At 31.8% G+C, this 20,277-nt stretch overlaps 1 protein-coding gene across 3 annotated transcripts in view; it reads right to left on the bottom strand.

The window, feature by feature from the left end:
- SETD3 (SET domain containing 3, actin histidine methyltransferase) overlaps positions 1–20,277 on the bottom strand; it is a 111,252-nt gene that overhangs the window by 59,144 nt on the left and 31,831 nt on the right. Inside the window, exons 2-7 of one of the 3 annotated variants that reach the window (XM_031953283.1) lie at positions 17,571–17,597; positions 17,322–17,431; positions 16,503–16,595; positions 15,486–15,634; positions 13,520–13,592; positions 12,697–12,953 (exon numbers count right to left, since the gene is read on the bottom strand). In XM_031953283.1, coding sequence (XP_031809143.1) covers positions 12,697–12,953; positions 13,520–13,592; positions 15,486–15,634; positions 16,503–16,595; positions 17,322–17,431; positions 17,571–17,584 — 696 coding nt within the window. In that variant the 5' untranslated portion in view covers positions 17,585–17,597. Of the gene's footprint in view, positions 1–12,696; positions 12,954–13,519; positions 13,593–15,485; positions 15,635–16,502; positions 16,596–17,321; positions 17,432–17,570; positions 17,598–20,020; positions 20,135–20,277 lie in introns of those variants that run through there. The other 2 variants (XM_012550446.3, XM_031953284.1) reach the window with 2 other exon arrangements.

The following is a 20,277-nucleotide window of genomic DNA, read 5'->3' as shown; positions in this document are numbered from 1 at the left end:
GGTAGGCTGAAAAAATAACATGCTTCATGTATCTGAAATACATAAGAAAATTAGCTACTGAATTTTGAGCTAACTGAAACTTCAGTTATCTTTAAATACAGTGTGAAGTATGGTATATTTCAGTAATACCAAGGTGAAAAAAAAAAAAAACAAAAGTAACTGCAGAGAAAAAAGCTAATTACAGTCACTAAGAGAAAAACAGTATGAAACAGTTATTATATTATGTAATAACATTTTTGTAATTTTTCTAATTCAGAAATCAATATAGAAGATTTTCATTAATGTCAAAGTTTTTTTTTTTTTTTTAACAGTTACATCTAGAGAACTATAAGTATAGTACATATTACAATTCAAATAGCCAGAGGGTAATAGATTTCAATCACTGTCAACAATGGCTGCATTTAATATATGGTGTAAATTTATAAAGGCTGGAAGCCATTTCATCCTTTTTCCTAAGAATCACAATCATGAATAACATTAATTAACAGTTTTAAGAAAGCACATAAGCCACAACTACTTTTAATTGATTCAGGTGAAACAGAACATTTCTAAATAAATCATAAGGAAATGTCTCATTTCCTATGCTCTTTGTATATAAAGAGGATTAACTATTTATTACTGTTGATACAGAAATTTGTATAGCTTTATTTGAAAAAGATCCATCATCAAGTGGGCAGACTACTGATGATGAGTCTCCCAGTACTTAGTTAAGATGACCTTTAAAAAGTCAACTCAAAGCCTTTTTGGCATGCTAAAATCTTCAAAAGTTTATATTCCACTAACAAAGCTTTCAAAACTGTACAAATTCCTTGAAAGATAAAACAAAAGTGATAAACTTATTTGACAACCTGTTGATTATATTAAATGAAGCATATGCTTACCAGAGAGGTTATTTGTTACTATAATGAAAGAGATTAGCAAAATAAAGAAGTAATTCCCTAGAAATGAGTAAATGAACACTTATTAAGCACTTAGTATTTACTGAGCACTATGAAAAGAACTAGGAACAACAGTTGTACAAATGATCTGCCTTATCATTCTCCCAGTAGTTATGCAAACTAATTTTACTTTCCATCAGTCAATGCATCTATGTCTAACTAAGAAAGCATTTTTTAAAGTATTTCTCTTCCATATTTTGATAGATCTGATTTCTCACTACAAGAGATACCCACTAATTCATGAATACAGAATGTAATAAAGGCAGGACTTTGTCTCACAGTAATCACCAATCAAAAAGAAAAGCTTTAGAAATGAAAATAACCAAAAAATTATTATTATTTAGATTAAGTCAATTCTTAGGGCTCTATTCTTCAAACTACTTTTCTTGGTTTTTACTAATTTCCCATTAGACAGTTATGTCTATCTGTCTTTACTCTTGATTCCCTACGTGGCATTCTATTGATATATTGTTTATATCAGTTCAACTGAATGTTTTAGAGTCAACTCAAAAAAAATATTGAACTTTTATAAGTGCTTATCTTCCTTTCATATCCCCTCATTCTATCTTTCCTCAATTATGTTACTGGGGAGGCAATGCCCTATACCATAGGTCTCAAGCAGAAAACCTCACAATTACTTATTAACTACTGACCTTCATTCCAAACATCTAATCTTGTCCCAAAACCTAACACATTTGTCTTCAAGGTATTTTAAAAATACGTCCATTCTAATTTGTCCTCACATTTCTAAGATATACCTTTGAATAACTAGGAAAAATATTCCTGAGATCAGTTGTAAAGGAAAATTCCAAATATTAAACTTTATTTACAAATGATACCCATAGTAAAAGTGTTTTCTCTAGAAAAATAGAAAAGTCATGAGGTCAGAATAATAGTGACCAGTGAACAACATTTAGGACAGACAGCTTCAAGTTATCTAACAAACTCAATTGTACCATCATCTAAAAAAGTTCAAGCAAATATTTATTGTGTCTGCTATATCCTAGGTACTTGGGATTATTTTCAAATGAATTTATGATGATGTTTTTTGGATGTTCGCTCCAAAGATAAGGATCCAACTTCAGGTCAATCTGTAAAACAGACCTTTAATCCCTTAGTCTTTGATCAAGTCAAATAAAACTCAAGTGATTATATAGATCTTCAGGGGACTGCAGAGTCCTCTAAATTGATGTGCCCAGCACAATGTCATCAACAAATAGAAGCAGCTAGATAACCTAAGTTAGGAAATTCTTTTTCAACTTAGATTCTGTGCTAGATCTCCTCCATCAAAATGCCAAAACTTTTGACAAGCATATATTTTTTAATATATGTTTTTATAACTAGCTTGTTGTTGGAGATTGAATTGTTATTTTTGTAATTTTTCTAAGGATCTCTAATGTTTTTGATGTATAGGAAGAGAGACATCTATTGAAAGGGAGCCTTTGAGGCCACATTTTCTATGCTGAATCAAAACCTTTTTTTCATAATTAACAAATAATAAGCTTCATGGAATCGTGTATTCTCAACCTATTTCAGGTAATTGTGATATTGTAAAAATTGTACAATACCTTCAATAGCAATGTCCTAGATCTGTGTACAGAAGAATCTCAAAGACATTACAATGGAAAATTTTATAGGCATATGATAATTGTTGATGTTTTCTTGATTATCTCCCTCCTTTCCCAATATTAGCTAAGTCAGAGATGTTTTCCCCATCTTTAGTTTATCTTTCTCTCCTTCACATACATGACTGAACTAGAGGGCCTCAGCTCCAAAATTATATGCCAATAATCCAACCTATAATGATCCCTCAGCAATCTCACAATTATGTCGCGTTCGGCACATAACTTCTTTTATAACCTGCATCCAATCCAGATACTTTCCCAGTCTTTTTCCTCTTTAGTGACATTTCTCCCTCATATCTGAGACTTTGATATGAGAGCCCCAATGTGGTGTTATTGATCTTGATAGGTTTTTTTAAAAAAATCTTCTATTCACTGTTCTCATTGTTAAATGCCCTCAGGAAGCCTTTGCATAGTTGGTTTCCTGCTAAGCTTTCTTTAAATTAATTTTACCTGCTATTGTTTTTCTATGCTTTACAAGACAAAACTGCCTATAATAATCCATCAGCCTCCCCCATCAGATTTTATGAACAAATTTATATTCTATGAGTTTATATAATGAATTTATATTCTTGCTTGGCAAGTAAGTCAAGCATTTATTAACTAAGATATTTTAGGGGTTCTTCTAGTTTTCTTGTAATGGCAAATGTTTTTTGTAAGATTATTGTTGTCATGTGCACGAATGTTTGTGGCAGCCCTTTTTGTTGTGGCTAGAAACTGGAAACTGAATGGATGTCCATCAGTTGGAGAATGGCTGAATAAATTGTGGTATATGAAAATTATGGAATATTACTGTTCTGTAAGAAATGACCAACAGGATGATTTCAGAAAGGCCTGGAGAGACTTACACGAACTGATGCTGAGTGAAATGAGCAGGACCAGGAGATCATTATATACTTCAACAACAATACTAGATGATGACCAGTTCTGATGGATCAGGCCATCCTCAGCAACGAGATCAACCAAATCATTTCTAATGGAGCAGTAATGAACTGAACTAGCTATGCCCAGAAAAAGAACTCTGGGAAATGACTAAAAACCATTACATTGAATTCCCAATCCCTATATTTATGCACACCTGCATTTTTGATTTCCTTCACAAGCTAACTGTACAATAATTCAGAGTCTGATTCTCTTTGTACAGCAAAATAATGTTTTGGTCATGTATACTTATTGTGTATCTAAGTTATATTTTAATATATTTAACATCTACTGGTCATCCTGCCATTTAGGGGAGGGGGTGGGGGGGTAAGAGGTGAAAAATTGGAACAAGAGGTTTGGCAATTGTTAATGCTGTAAAGTTACCCATGTATATATCCTGTAAATAAAAGGCTATTAAATAAAAAAATAAAAAAAATAAAAAAAAAAAAAAAGATTATTGTTGTCCAATATCATTTATCATTATCAATTGCTTAAATAGTTTAGGATTGAGTTATTTTAACAACACGTTGTATCTTTTTTTTTTTCATCATTCCTTCTTCTACAGTTCAAATAATTTTGATCATTGTTCTGACAAATCAGTGGCCTGACTGACACAAAAGGGCTGATCCCTAATCACTGGGGATATAAAGACAAAAAGGAAACAGTTTCTGATCTTCAGTTCTTTTGGGAGAAAACAACATGCATATCATTAAGTAACAACAAACCATAAAAGGAAGTAAATACAAAAAAATTTTAAGGGAGGGAAAAGCATTCTAACAACTAAGAGATAAGAAAATACTTCCAACAAGAGATAACAACTGAACTGGGCCTTGAAGGAAAATCCCAAAGTGGAAGTTTAGGAAGAATGGGGAGAATGGGCAAAGATTCAAAAGGAGGAAGTGAATGAGAAGGTATAATATTAGCATACTACTTTCTGCTGTTTCCTGGTCTTTTCCTAATCACCATTCTTGTATAAAGTAGAAACTACAAGGCATCAGATCTCAAGACTGTATCTAAATGAGCTCCATTCCACAATATACCTATTGGTGTATATCTAGTCTTTATATAAAAAATTACAAACTAGCTCATCCTGAGATATGCAGATACAACCTGAGTTAAATGACATGTCTACTGATAGAATAAGATATTACATCCTAACTTTTTTTTAGAAAGTCACACCCAAATTAAAGCCACAGGCTATAGACCCAAAAGGGAATTTATATTATGCAAATCATAATTTTTTAATTAAGGGAATCCCCAAGCATAAGAAAGATATGAGGAAAATAAGAACAAAAAGAAAGAGAAAACAGTTGAGAATATACATAAAGTTGGACAATTGTCTAGCAAAGTTCCAAGATCATTTATAAAAGTGTTCCTAATACTGAAGTACCCAGAATGTTATAGGATTCACTTTTCACTAAAAAACAAAACAAAAAAAAAGACTTTCAACATAACCTTTTAAAAATCTTTGTCTTATTTGCTATGCTATCCTATGAATTACTTCAAAATTTCTAATATCTTTCCAACCTCACAACCATAAATCTAACATAGATTTCTTTTTTCCTTTTAATATTTATCTGACTTTTTCTTAATCCATCTTCAGTTCATGCTTTCAGTGCTTAACTTCCTCCCTACCCTGACTCTCTAGTGTCAAAATTCCATCAATCTTTTAAGATCTAAACCATATTAATATCCTTTCTTCCTGATTTTTGCCAAAAACTCGATTTTTAGACACATGAATTTTTATATTACTCCTACACTAACCAACCCAACCATATCATTGTCTTAAAATCTAGTCAGATCTGAATAAGGACAATATTTGCCTATGAATTGCAAAACTGATACAGAAACAAACCATCAGAGGGACAGAGGACTCATTTACCTAGAGCTTTCTTACAAGTCCAATTCAATTAAAAGCAGAGAATCTAATATATTTCTATGCCCCATTAATGGCTCCCAGTTCTAAGTCCTAAGGTATGATAATTTCAACATTCAGAAGGTACTTGCTAATACTGTTCCTGTTACATTAACAGCAGCTTAATAAGTGCTAACTGAATTAACTAATTTTTAGAGATGAACTAAGCCAATCTCATTTTATAGATGAGGGAACCTGGAGCAAAGAAATGAAGTGTCTTAGTCAAAATCACTATTTAAAAAAAGAACTGGTTGAAGCAAAAGTAGAAGGAACTTTATAAGCAAATAACATCATTATGGAAGACCACACTGAGTGTTTAGAATGAAGGTGGTGATAATCCCACTGAATCTGCCTATATCTGACCAAATCTGGACTGCATTCAGTTCTAGGCATCACATTTTAGGAAGGACATTAATGATCTCTATTACAAGTAAATAATTAGAATGGTAAGAGGACTGGAGACTATGCCATATGAAGATTGACTATCAGAACTAAAGTTTTAAGTAGATTTAAGTAGAACATGACAACTGTCTTCATTTACCTGAAGAGCTGTAATTCAGAAAACAGATTTCCTGCAGGGAAGGAGAAGGGCACAAAAAAGAACAGAAAAGGAGACAGCAATATGATATAAGGAAAAACTTCCAAAAAAATCAGACATGTCCAAAAGTAGAAAGAGCTCTTTGGGGAGGTAATAGGTTCCCTCTCATCAAAGAGGAAGTCATATAGTTACTTGTTAATACTGTAAAAATGGATTTTTTTGTGTGTGTGAAATACAGTTTAGACTAAATGATCATAGATCCCTTACAACTCTGTGATTCTGTGTCAGTCTAAAAATTCCCTGAGTAAAAAGTTTCCTATTTTCTAAAACAATTTAATTCCCCTCATCAAACCTGTCAAAATAGATTTATTTAAAATGAAAAGCCTTGGAAAACAATCTGACTAAATAAATACTCATCTTGTGAGCACAATTATAGTAAATACTATATCATAGAGAAAATACAGGGAAATTTCATATATATGTATTATTATATTCACATGTTTTATGTATCATATATATATGTATATATACATATATATGCAAAAACAGATTTTCAGTTCTACAAATAAGCATTAAAATCCTGCCCTAAAGAATATAAATTCATTTGGATTTACCATCATCACTATTACCCCATTGAAAACTAAAAACTCATAGCCTAGAACTAGGGGTAATACTGAAAAGAACAATTCATATTTTTTTGTGCTTTTTCTCCAAATAACATGTGACTCTTTTCCAACAGGAAAAGAACAGAGAATTTTTTTTTTTTAAAAAACTTGGCTAAAATTTAGGAAAAGTGAATCCACAGCATTTCTTGAGCTACCAGTCTAGCAACCTTATCAAAAAGGAAAATGAGACTACTCTGATAGGTATGATTACTCTTGACATTATGCTGGCTTTTAGTGATCACTGCCTCTCTAAGAATTCACAAACCATTCAAGATTACTGGAATAGATGATTTGTAAGCTTTCTTTCAATCTTTTGCTCCTCTTCTAGTAAAATATAAGAGATAAACATTAATAATAACACTAAAATAGAAATAACACTAAAAAGAAATTGAACTGTCTAAAGAAATGTAATCAACAATTTTCATCCTAGAAAACTAATAAAGAATACTGTTTCCTCTTAGACAACATTGAAGAGGGGAAATGATTCTCTGAGAGAGAGATGTTTAAAGTGGAAATATCTGTTATCAAAAACCAAAAGGTAATAATAAAACTTCTCTTAAAATGTATTCTAGATTTTTGCCAGGAATAGAAAGCAATCTTGTAGAGTGGTCATGAACAAAGAATTCATCACTTCGTTGCCACTTTATTAATAATGAGTCTCTTTATACTTAGCTAGACTGGTCCTTGGCAAGCAGATTATTTATAATCTGGACCATACCTGGAGCCTTTCCAGCATGGCAGAATTTGCAAGAATCTGTATGCTCTTGTCTTAATCTTCTAGAACTCAGAGTCACCTCCAACCTATGATGAAGGAGGACTTCTGGAATCTTGACACTATAGGCAGTGAATTGGACTTCTTCAACTTGATTTTGTCTTGAAATGTTAAAAAGAAGTCATGGTCACAGGTCTATAGTTAGTCTGTCCTCTTCCCTTTTTTCCAAAACCAGACATATTTGCCTCCAATCCTATGGTATTTCCCCTATTTTCTAAGATCTTTAAAAGACCATTGACAGCAGCTTAGCAATAGTATTGGTCATTTTTAGAACCCTAGAATATAGTTCATTTAGGCCTAGTGACTTGAACTTGAGGGCAGCTAGATGCTGTCTTACCATCTCCTCATTGATCTTGGGTTTCTACTCCTTGAAAACCATTTTTGTTCTTTCCTCCCCAGTCCAAAGATCATTCTCCTTTTAAGAGAAAACAGAAGCAACATAAGAGTTGAGTAGTTCAGCCTTTTCACTATCATCTATTATCATCATCCTATCCACCATGAGCAGTGGTCCTATCATTTCTTTCATCTTCTTTTTGCCTCAATCATCACAAACAAATAAAAAATTATTTCCCAAGCATTTATTGCCAGGTGTAGCTCATTTGGAGCTTTACTACTGCTACTATTCTTACATGACTGTGGTACTTTTATATATTTGTCCTGTTACCTTCTCTTGCTTCCATTTTCTATATATGTCTTTAAAAGTCTCAGTTGATCAGTGAGGTTCCTGTACATACTTATTAGTCTTTTTAGGCAGCACTGACTTCCATTTAAATGAAATCCATTTTTTGTGTCTTCAGAATTTCCTATCTTGTGAGGGCTTTTCTCTCAAAACATCAGCCCTTTAGGTTCTACCTATGCTTTCTTTGTACTGTTTGAAATCTGTTCTCCCCAAAACTTAGGGTGCATGTCAAGCCAGATCATGCCCATCCTTCCTCTCTTCTGTTATGCACTTGGAGAGATTGGTCACTTGCTTTTGCTGCCAAGGTTCATGCAATTTCTACTTCAGCAACCAGTTGCTCTTTGTAAATCAGAATCTGTTCCAGAATTGCAGTTCCCCTTGTTACTTCCTCTACCTTTTGAAGGATAAGATTATAATTAAATCAAGTCACTAATCCACCAGCTGTTCTGTTTTTAAGATGGCAAGAGAAAAAGATGAAGCAAAGGGAAAATGAGGGTATGACCAAATAAAAGAGAATTCCAATAGATGTCTAAAAATTTCATTATTATGTTTCCATGCTAAGTTTATGATCTGATTTCCAAATTTCCTAGATAATTTCTCCTTTTTAAGTGATCTGAATTATTAATCCCCATTTGTCCCCCAGGAAACACTGTTTTTCTTTTCCTCCTTTTAGTGATTCTCATCAAAACACAATATACTATGTTTCCCTTACTCAGGAACAGAATTTTCTCACCAAAGTTATCTCCTTTATTTTATATTACTATACTATTATCCCCTCCTCTATCAATGTTCCTTTTAAACAAGGTGCACTCTTCTAGTCATAATCCAAGCATGAGTCCCATTTCACCAAGTATCAATGATGTCTAAGAAGTCAAACAGCTCACTGTGGAAGATACTGCTGGATGCTGAAATTAGAAAAATATCATTTGGGACACCTGGGTACCAAAATATAGTTAGTATGCATATTCTTTTTGAATTCACATTGACATAGTTGTTTTTTTTTAAAAGATTTTTATTCATCAGTTTGCTTTCTATATATAAAAGAAACATGCAGTAAATAGATCCCATATTTTCCAAGTAACAATAGTAGTATCTCTACTTTGAAGTCACCTCTGATCCACACCATGACAGACAATTTCTTAAAATATTAGTAAAAGAAAAGCTGCTATAAAAAGTTCCATTGGTTTGTTAAAAATTGTGTCCTCTTTGCTAATGTTGGGTGGTTAAATTTTCTTTGTAAGATAAGAATTATACATTGTTAAAATAAGCAGTGAAAATGATAAAACAATATGGACTAACCAAAAGTAATCTAATTGGAAGTATTTTTAACAAAAAAAAAATTGTAAAAATCATGATTTTTGCCTATATTTCAAGTAACCTGCTACTCCTTTAATTTCCTGTTCTCTTTTAATTTGCCCCTTTGGAGAATATTCACATAAATAATTCTTATAGATCTTATTGTCATGTCTGACCTTCTCTTTAAACCTCATTCATAAATGGCCTAATTCTCTCCTACCCAGCATTCATGTTCTCCTTTCCTCTAAAATCTTCCCTGATTAATTTGGAGATGTGAACATTTCTCTGCACCACATTCTAAATATGTGATTTCCTCTTCACTCACCATTATAAAACTGTATTTAATCCTCATGGAGTTTCTTCATCTGTCCATATATTCCTTATATGAAAATTGTGTCCACATCAGAGGTTAAGACTGTAAGCTCCTAAATAGTAGGAGTCTCAGCTTAACTAGACTGTACTATGTCACAAGTAAAAAAAAGTCACTAATAAGTCAGCTTACATGGTCACCAAACGTGTTTATAACGATAATGGTAATATCTGAAATGAAATAATAGACTTTTTGCTATAGAAGGTATCACCTGTTTGATTAATAGTGATTTTAAATATTTGCTGTTTTGTATTTTCTAAGTAAAACTGTCTGAAAGAAGTAAATAACATGAGAATTAGAGATTTTTATAAGGCTAGTTATTTGTCAAAAAAAAAGGTCACAAAATTTTTTCAGATCTTTTTAATTTCTATGAAAGAATTTCTACTATTTTTATAGACAAGAGAGATTTAAAGAACACATATTTCAAGGTCATAAGGTACAAAGCAATGCATAAACAATGTAAATTTTAAAAATCACTAAAAGGAACCTGAACACTGAATAATTTTTAAAATATTGTTTGTAGAAAAGATTTAAAGAAATATGCCTCCCTCCTTTTAGCACAGAAGTAGGAAGAGATAGAATATTGTAAATAAGTGTTTCCTTTATCAAATTTTTCACTTAATTATTTTGTTATTGTTGCTATGTGGAATAGTTCAATTTCCAAGTGCAGTGGGGTAAGAGAGTATATTTCTCAAAATTTCCAAGATGTAAAAAAGTCATCAGTAAAAATTACTTCTTAAAACAAGTACATGAGGAATGAAAATATCTGCATTTTAGAAAAACAAGAAATAAATTATATTGCTACTTATATTTGATGTATTGTGAATTCATTTTGAATTCTGAGGAGGTTTACCACTTCAAGTACTAAAAGGTCATTATTATAAAAGTAAATTGGGTTTTACTTTTAAGTCAGTTTTAAGTCAGGAATTTAGAAAACATGGATTTAAATGAGACCTCAGATTCTAGCTGTATGACCCTGGGCAAGGCACTTAATTTCTGTTGGCTTAAGATTTTTATCAGTAAATTGGAGGTATAGATAGTACCTACTTTCAATGAGTTTTGTGAGGATAAAATTAGATAGTGGTTTTTAAAGAGCTTTGAAAATCCTAGACACCATAATTATTATAATGATACAGACAATGGAAAAAATCATGAAAGCAAAGTTTTATATTTATATCTCTAGCACAGGATACAAAGTAGACAATAAATAACTTCTTATTTATGTATTGATATTTGTAGGACTTTAAAGGGAAATTTAACTTTAACTTAAAAAGTGACATAAGAAACAATCTTGCAAATGAAAGTCATATGTCAAAAGTAATGCACTAGGTAGATTTTCAGATTATTTGTTATTGTTTCAGTGTATCTACTTTGAAAATGGATCCGATTTCTCTCAGAGAAAGTTATCAAGTTTCTGGCAATACATTTGTTATAGTTAAATGAAAAGAATTGCTATTCCATTTGTTGTACTAGAGAGTTTAGAAAGCCTTAGAACTGCTAGAAGCAGATACTGCTTAGTTATCAAAATACATACAATTAAAAACTTAAACTTTTAAGAGTTTGGATTATAATTAACATTAAAACCAAAATTTTAAATAAGTGATTTTAGAACTATACTTAAGAAATCACTTGTTTTTATTTGATTATTTTGGTGTTTTAAAAAATCTAATTGTAAAGACTTTTTAAAAAATCTAACAGATTTTCTGAAATTACTAAAGTTTCAAGTGTAACAGTTAAATATATATTTTTTTTTTTGATGTGAATGCTCTGCCCTAAGAAAAGCCATCTCAATTATCAATTTTTATTAGGGTAATATACAAACCATATGTATGGAAAAGCTAGGAAAAAAACAGATATTTGTGGTAAAATATGCAGAATGTTTAAATGTTGCTTAGATAAAAGTAACACTTAATAGATGAAAAGGATGAATCTAAAAATGACAAATAATATCAGGGACAGAAAATATAGGCATTTAAAACAGATTTAGCTGAAATAAAAGACTAACAGATAAGCAAATATAAAGTAATTTGAAAATAAACACAAAACTACAGAAAACTAACAAGGGAATGGTGATTTCCCAGAAGAAGTGGTATCATTGCAGAGAGATAAAAGAATCTGGGAAATTGATATGAGAATTGAATCCATTCTAGTTACATGAGATAGCTTTTACAAATACAAGGATATAGGAGATGACATGTCAATTTCAAAAAACACTAGTTAGACTGGAGTCCATTAGGCTAAGAGATAAATAAAGGTGGGAAGATGGGTTGGAACCAAAACAGCATAAAAACCTAGGGGACTGACTTTTGAGAACTTTAAGAAGGGAAGAAAGAAAGTTGAACAGGCTTCTCTTTTTTCTTAATTCATAAACGAACATAAAGGATCTCGGTTCTTTTTCAATTGCTAATTTACAATAATAGTGGACCACATGAGTAAAACACAGAGAATACTAAATTTTAAATCAAATGCTCCTAATCCTTTAATGAATTTTCTTATATTTTTCATAGAGTAAGATTCTATTTAAAATAAAAAATGTATCCCATTATATAATTATTTAATTTGGTCATGACAAAAAGTTATGATTTATTAAAAATTAGATGCCAAACATTACCACTGACATGTAACAAAGATTTTCAAATAAACTTCAAAGTCTTTTCACAACCCTGCAAAACAAAGAAATCTTTTCTTTGTGCTTTTAAAAAAAAAGTGATGCAGACGCTACTGATAATCTGTTTTTTAGCAAAAAAAAAAAAAAAAAAAAAAATTCCATGACAGCAAATGATATCTATTTACAGTAATTATTGGTAAGTTATAATATTCCTTTTAAGGGAATAAAAAAATGAACAAAGGGCTGTCCTTTTTAAGCTTCTTTAAATAAAATATGAAGTTAATTTTTAACTTTCTTAAAAGAGATTTCTCTTTATATCATTAATTTCTTTCATTCACCTATTTGAACAATTTTGAACAAACAATGACTCACCTGAATAACTTTATAGAAATAGGCATATTGTCGAGCTGTATTTTTATATTGACTGAAGACATCATGTATAGCCTGTGTTGATTGTAGATGCTGAACTTCATCTTCTTCAAAATAGAGAGGGGTATCATATTCGCTGGGGAGGGTCTGTATATATGGCAGCCAGAAAGAGCTAGGATTTGCTCGTTCACACAGAAGATGAAATGCCAGTGTGATGTTTCCCATAGCTTGAAGGATTCGGTCTTGAGAATATAAGGCCCCTGAATTAACCCAGATATTAACAGTAGTAAGGTGAATGTATTTCTAAAAATCTTTTAGAAAAATATATGTGAATTCAACAAGATTGAAAGGTTCCAACTAGAACCTTCATTAACTAAAATGTTTTGGAAAATTTAAACTGCATATTTCTTTCAACACAATAGTTTTTTTTTCTTTTGTTGTTGCAAACACTGTATTTTAATTTATGTAGGAAACTCTGGGTAAGGAAATTTATTCTACTTATGTGGATCTTCAACTTATCTGCAATTACAAAATACCCTGAAGCAATGAGAGATTAAGGATTTGCCTGTGGTCACACAGCTGGCATATATCAGACAGGAACCCAGGCTGCTTTAGCTTTTAGGCTCTCCTATACATTGCCTCAAGCTGTGCCTAACACTATTGGTAAACTTTACATTTGGTAAATATTATTATGGGTTTAAAGAATATGTTATCCTTTAGTAATAATAAATTAGCATGACCATTAGACATATCCACACAAATTATTTAATATTCCATCATAGGTAGTTTATTATAATACATTCAAACAATCCAAAATGGTTCTCACCCAATACTGAATTTTTAGCAGATTCAACAGTCATTAACAATTTTCGTGGGACCCATAAAAATAATTCTTCTGCCTAGGGAAGAAATTAGAAAATTAAGCAGCAGTATCATAACTAATCCTACAGTATATGATTCAATTTTAGTTGTAAGTCATTTATATGATCATATTTCATAGTAACAGTGCCCAGAATTACATCTCAAAACAAACACACACACACACACACATTTAAATGATCAGCAATTTATTTTCCTAGTCCAACACTGATTTAAAAATCATGTATCTAGGGGAAGCAAAAGGTTTACGTACATGCGTGTGCACACACACAGATGTTTATATATTGATACATGAGTGTATATGTATGTTAAATGTGTGTGCATATTACATATATGTGTAGATACACACACATGTAAACATATAAGCACTCTCAAAACACCAAGTAACAGTAAAATAAAATCATCTCTAATTCAGCTAAAATATTAAGCACTTTCTCCGTGCAAAGCATTATGCTAGGTACTGAAGACATTGAAGGTAGGATCTAATTCCCCTTTCAATGAAATTACAGTCCAGTTTGGTGAAAGTCAATAAATTTCTTTGTGTGCTTATTTCCTCCCCTATAAAATGGGAACAATTTCTACTATTTACTTTACAGAGTAATTGGGGGATTCAAATGAATTAATGAATATATTTTAAAACTAGAAACTATTAATAAGCAGAGATCTCTACAACAAATAAAAGCTACTATTACTCCTTTTTATCTAACTTTGTGCTTTTGCCTCAAGACACTCAGATACTGGTCCTCATAACACATATCTACATGATTTAAAACAAATTCAGTGAAGGAAAAGACCATCTTTAGTGATTAGGGATTAGCCTAAGGCACAATTCTTAAACACTAATGATTGTATACTATTCTTATGATACTTAAGCACATACTATCTTACATCTTTTACAGTTTTCTATTACTATTTAACTTTTATTTATGTCTTTTTCCCTAGCTAGTTCATAATTTTGAGGACAGGAATTATGTGTTATCTAACACCTACCTTCCATTTACTCTTCACAGGACAGTGTGGTTTACTTAAGTTGCTGCTCAGTTTCAATGAAGTAGATGTATAACTATATTTGCAACTAGATCCCAAGCAAGATATATCACGTATCTAACAAGTTCAATATGGCTCACCTGAGACTTTTAACAAAAATAATTCCTTAATTAGCTAAGATATATAATTTGACAAGTTTGTAAGACCTAATCATTTGCCTATTACTATTATAACTGTACTACTGATTGAAATCATGTTATAAAATAAGATGAGATCAATAAATAATTGTAATTGCAGCTGAACATGCATTCATCCCATCAATAATTTCAACTGGTTAACTGAATAAAGTTAATTCTTCATGTTACCCACTACTGAAAAATATGTGAACATCTCTGAACTAGTCCAATGACTCATTTCACATTCTTTTTCTTAAAAATCCCCAAAATGTTATTTTGTATTGATTCATTAATTAAAACATAATTTGAGTATTTACTATGTGTAAAATACTATATTATATTGTTTGTACAGGCTCTGTTAATATATATTTGTTAAGAGTAATGAGATTAGTTGCACACACTGTAAGGCTAGGACTGTTAAAAAAGAAAAAAAAATATCAAAGAACCTGATGAGATTAATATTTTTTAATAAAATCCTAAGATCTGCAATCCTTTAATAAAATTTTTTTTCTTCATTAGAAAAGTTCTCAAAACCATCTAATTCCTAATATTGCAATTGGAGTTTTCATCATAATTTTACAAAAACTCTGCAAAAGAAGGCATTCTAAACTTTCTCCTATTTCTGGTATGATCATAACAGATATTATTACAACTGATGTTTTCTCCATCATTTTGCAAATTTTTGAAAAAAGAACTTTATACTAATTTTCATAATTCTGACATATTCATACCATCAATTCCTAAACTCACCTTGATCTCTCTTGTTGCTCTCAAACCAAAGCCCTCTTCTTTGAAGTTAACCAGTTCAAAACCATCAGTAGAAGCTCCATTTTCAGCAGCCCATTTTATTAGATCAGGGAAATAATCTTCTCTTTTTCCATCAAAGGTAACTGATAAGCCTAAATTCACCCACAGTGAAGAAGGGGGGAAAAAAGGGAAACTTTTAGACCTGTTTGTATGGCTTTCTTCAGCTAACAAAATTTATCTGTGAACAAAATTAGTTTGGCTTATAAACAAATTCATTACAACTTTAAGAAACATTTATTAAGTAATTACTATGTAAAAAGTATTGAGCTGGATGCTGGGAGAAATATGATTATTAAATATGGCATAGTCTCTGTGTTCATGGAGCTTACAACCTAAGAGATGGAAGTTATTACTATGGCATAAAATTAAAATTTATGAAATTGTGAAATAACGAGCTTGAAGAGAAAAAATATTAAAAATCTGAATTCTCTACCACTTTTCTGATGGAAGGGAAGTGGGAAGAAAAGGAAAAACATTTCTCTTAAAAAGAATGTTCTGTATCAAAAACCCCTCAAAATCTAAATTTATGCTGTTACAGTAAAGGGTTCTCTGTAAATCTCCGTTGTCCAATCTTTTACAGTCTGTGGCTGAGAGCTCTGGAAGCTGTTGCTGCTGATTCAGTCACCCTCCAAAGGCTTATTGATGGCTTGCTGGGCAAGGCCTGTGCTGCTCCTCTTTTACCCAGTGAGACAGACCTTTCTTGCCAACCTTCTTGTCTCACGTTAGAAAGTTGTTTCACCTACTCTTTTTGTTGGTTCTGTTTTTCCAGAATTTGTTTTGAGGTGTTATTTTAAAGTTGTTTGGATAGAAATTTGGGAGAACCAAAGCAAATGTCTACCTTTACTCTGACATTTTGGCTTTGTTATCCCTCCAATATTTTAGTACAATATAGTCTAACAATCTTAAATAGTAAGCTATTATATTATTTCTAGGAAACTATTGTAACATTCTCAACTTTACCTTTTTGCTTTTTTCGGATTTTCTCAACCAGAGCGCGAATCTGTACATATTCTTCCCACTCCTTTCCAGGGCCAGGTGTTGGGCTGCTGCATTCTGAAAATTCAAAAAAAGGAGGGGGGCAATAAAAAGTTTCCCACTTTTTTTTTTTTTTCAAAAAAATGAATTTCATCAAGACTTTTAAGATACTATGTTCATAGGGAATTTCAGGGTACAGAAAGATGCCAGATGTAGGACTTCAACCTAGGTACTTCTGATACTGAGGATGGATCTCTTTTAAATCTGGATATTCACCCCAAAATCACAAATACTTGCCTCTTCCTGTTTATTTTAAACACAGCATTAACTATCCAGTTCACATATAGTTGATTCTCAATTATTAATTGATGCTGTTTTCCAAAAAATTACTTTTATTAAGCTTTAGAATGCACCATATTTTTTGAGCAACAAATTTACCTTCCTTATTACATTTTGCTTAGAACAATATTAAATTTGAATTTACTCAAACTATGGAATATGCCAAGTGACAGAACAGAAGATATGGGATATGGGGTGAAAGGAACAGGGGATTTGTGTGAAATAAATAAATAAACTAGAAATAAAATGGATGGGAAACAAAGTTGAAAAGAAGACTTTATCATGAGAAAGTTCATAAAATGGATAACTGACATGAATATAGCTAGTCACAGCTATATTTTTAAATTACAATTACTTTAAAAAAAAACCCACCAATAATGCTTTGCAAATCAGGATGAAAGCAGTAAAAATTCAAATATCCTACAAAAAGACAAAGATTTACTAACATTTGAAAAATAAACTTACTCTGCAAGAGTTCACTAATTAGGTTCAGCATTTCCTTTGGTGACACTGTTGCTGTAGCGCCAGTGCCTGATTTCTGAGTTTTCACTCGGCTCTTCTTACCCATCTTCTGACTAGTAGGATAAGAGGGAAATACATATGAAAAGTAATAAATTATTATTAGTTACCATGATACAAAATCAAATAATATAAATATGAGGTGGCAATGTCTTACTTTTAGACTTTAAGAGGACATTAATAGCTATTTCTTACCAAGAAGTTGCCATATCCTGAAGTTTCCTTCCAGAAAAAAGTGTGCAGCAAATGTTAGTATTTTGGATCTCAATGAAAGAAAGACTGCTTTGCACTCTCTGGAAGAAAAGCTCATTACTTTTTCACTTATAAAAACTACAATTAAAGTAAATTTTACTCTAAAATTTAAAAAAAATTAACAAATAAAATTCATATTTATTATTAAATTCATATTTAATTTAAAGTAGGTAGCTATAGAGAGAAAGTTTACACAAAAGAATATTGAAACTGGTGACCTAAGCAAGCAGAAAAAAGTATTTTTTTCTGACCAAGTTTTATGATAAATTCAGTTACAGGTAAAAATCACACTTGAGGTCTTATATAAGGAGGAAGGGGACTGACATGGAAAGGAAAGACAGAGAGGTTGGGACTCACACTAAGGTTGCTTGACCAGAGTTGGTACTAGAATTAAGGGAAGAAGAGGGCAGGGACACAAGCCATCTGCTAGCTTCCTGTTTAATTATCAATGTAAGTTAAGTGTTAAGCACAGTCTCTATATTGCTGCAATAGTTATATGTGCTCCAACTCCTACAAAATATCAGTGGCCTGGGACAATGTCCTCATCATCCTACTGTAATTAAAGCTCTAGTTTATTTATACTCAAACTGACTATTAAGCACGGAAATACTTTCCCCCCTACTTTGCTTTAAAAGAGTAATCCTATAGGGTCACATGATTTACATATAGAAGGGATATTAGATATCTAGTATAAAAAATAAATATGAAGTCAGATTAAAAAACTAGTCAGCAAAGACTGACTTGGGCTAAAGATTTCACAAAGTGGAAACGGAAATATCAAAGACAAGAGAAATGAGATCTATAATTGATTAGAAGATAGGCCTAAACTATAATTGGTTTGAGGAATTGGGAGAATAAGAAAGACCGTGAGTTTGAATGTTATGAGAAGGACCAACAGAAGAAACAGTAGATTTGAGGAAGAGGAAAAATTGAAAAATAAAGTGGGAATAATTCAGAGCAGTGTGGGAAGACCACTTTGATATTGGAGTACCTAAAACCAATGCTGGCTTTGCTCCTTAACACCTTTGTGTCTTTGGAACAAGCCCTTTTAATGTGGGTGGGCTCTATATCCTCATCAGTAAAATAAAGGGTTTGAAACTAAGTCAAAGCTTCTTAAAGATCTAACCCCCCACATAAAGTCATATAAATGAATGTGGGGGGCTGCAAAATTATGTTTGTTATCAGTAAATATTTGATCTATGCAACTATTTAATGTATCTATATAACCAGGGTTGTATAAAAATGTCTGGAGCAAAAAGGGGTCACAAATGGGAAAAGTTTAATAAGTCCTGAACTAGATAATCTCTCAAAGGTCTTTTCTATCTCAAAAATTGTTTACAGATGGGGAACAAAGTTCAACCAGAAACAAGTTGTAGGGATACAGATACAAAAAAAAAAAAAAAAAAAAAAAAAAAAAAAATTTAACAATCCCTACTTTCAAGAAGGTTACATTTTATCAGAGGAAATAACATAGCACCATGATATCATGTAAATATAATAAAACAAGATAATTGTGGAATTTTTTAACTAAAAAGAACCTGAACCGTCGATTAATAAAAATGCCTAATCTGACAGATGAGAAAAAGAAGACAAAGTAAAAGAGATTTGTTAAAAGGCACACATATGATCAGTAGACGAATTGGGTTAGGACCCAGTTTTCTTTCACCCAGAGAGAGAAACAGAAAGACTAAGAGACAGACAGAAAGAAAAAAAAAAAAAACATTTCAGGGAGAGTAGAGAGGGAAGGAAAAAGAAGAGGGAGAAGGAGTATACAAGGACAACAGTTTTATTGATTCCCAATAGTTCAATAGCTTTCCTTTTTTCATCTAAAGCAAAATAACTGTTTAGAGTTAGCAAAGTACAAATGTATGCAAAATAAATGCTAAAACAAAATGAGGCATATAAAAAAAGACTACATTGATGTCCTGCTAGCTTGAGAACTTCGTGCAGGAAGTGACTTTGAAGAAATTAAAATAATTTAGATTAGTGACTGATGTAAGCAAAAGAAGGAATAAGTTTTGATAGTACAAAGGAGGTATAGAAAGGAAATTGGAATAGTTGAAACCAAGATGTACTATCAGGAAATAGGTTAAGAAATAAGGCTAGATAAGAAAGGTAGTACTAACAAGAGACTAGCAATGCAAACTCCATTAAGAGACAGACCTTAGCTAAAGTTATGTAAAGTGGAAGATGTTGAGAAAATGAAAGCAGGTGGACCAATGAGAGCTATTCTAGAAATTAGTATGTTCTCCACACACATTAAGCACTTAATAAATATATGTTGGTCCAAAGAAACCTTATAAATTCAAGGCTAGAGAATGTGATTTGATCTGAATTACTGAAAGTTTTTAAGAGAACTAAAAGAAAACAATGCTTTATAAAGGGCAACTAACCTGAACTCAGAGCAGCTGAATGGAGTGTCAGACAGGTCTGTGATCAAGATGCCTCCTCTTCCAGAATTCAAATCTGGTCTCACACTTAACAGCTGTGTGACCCTGGGCAAGTCACTTAATCCTGTTTGCCTGAGTCTCCTCATCTGTAGAATGACCAGGACAAAGAAATGGCAAACTACTCCAGTATCTTTGCCAAGAAAATCCCAAATGAGGTCATGAAATTACTGAAGAACAGCAAGAAATCTGAGCCCAGGAAA

The sequence above is a fragment of the Sarcophilus harrisii genome, chromosome 2 (assembly GCF_902635505.1).
Source record: "Sarcophilus harrisii chromosome 2, mSarHar1.11, whole genome shotgun sequence".
Lineage (NCBI taxonomy): Eukaryota > Metazoa > Chordata > Mammalia > Dasyuromorphia > Dasyuridae > Sarcophilus > Sarcophilus harrisii.
The sequence above is the reverse complement of the archived record's forward strand: the minus strand, read 5'-3'. Positions and strand labels throughout refer to the sequence as shown.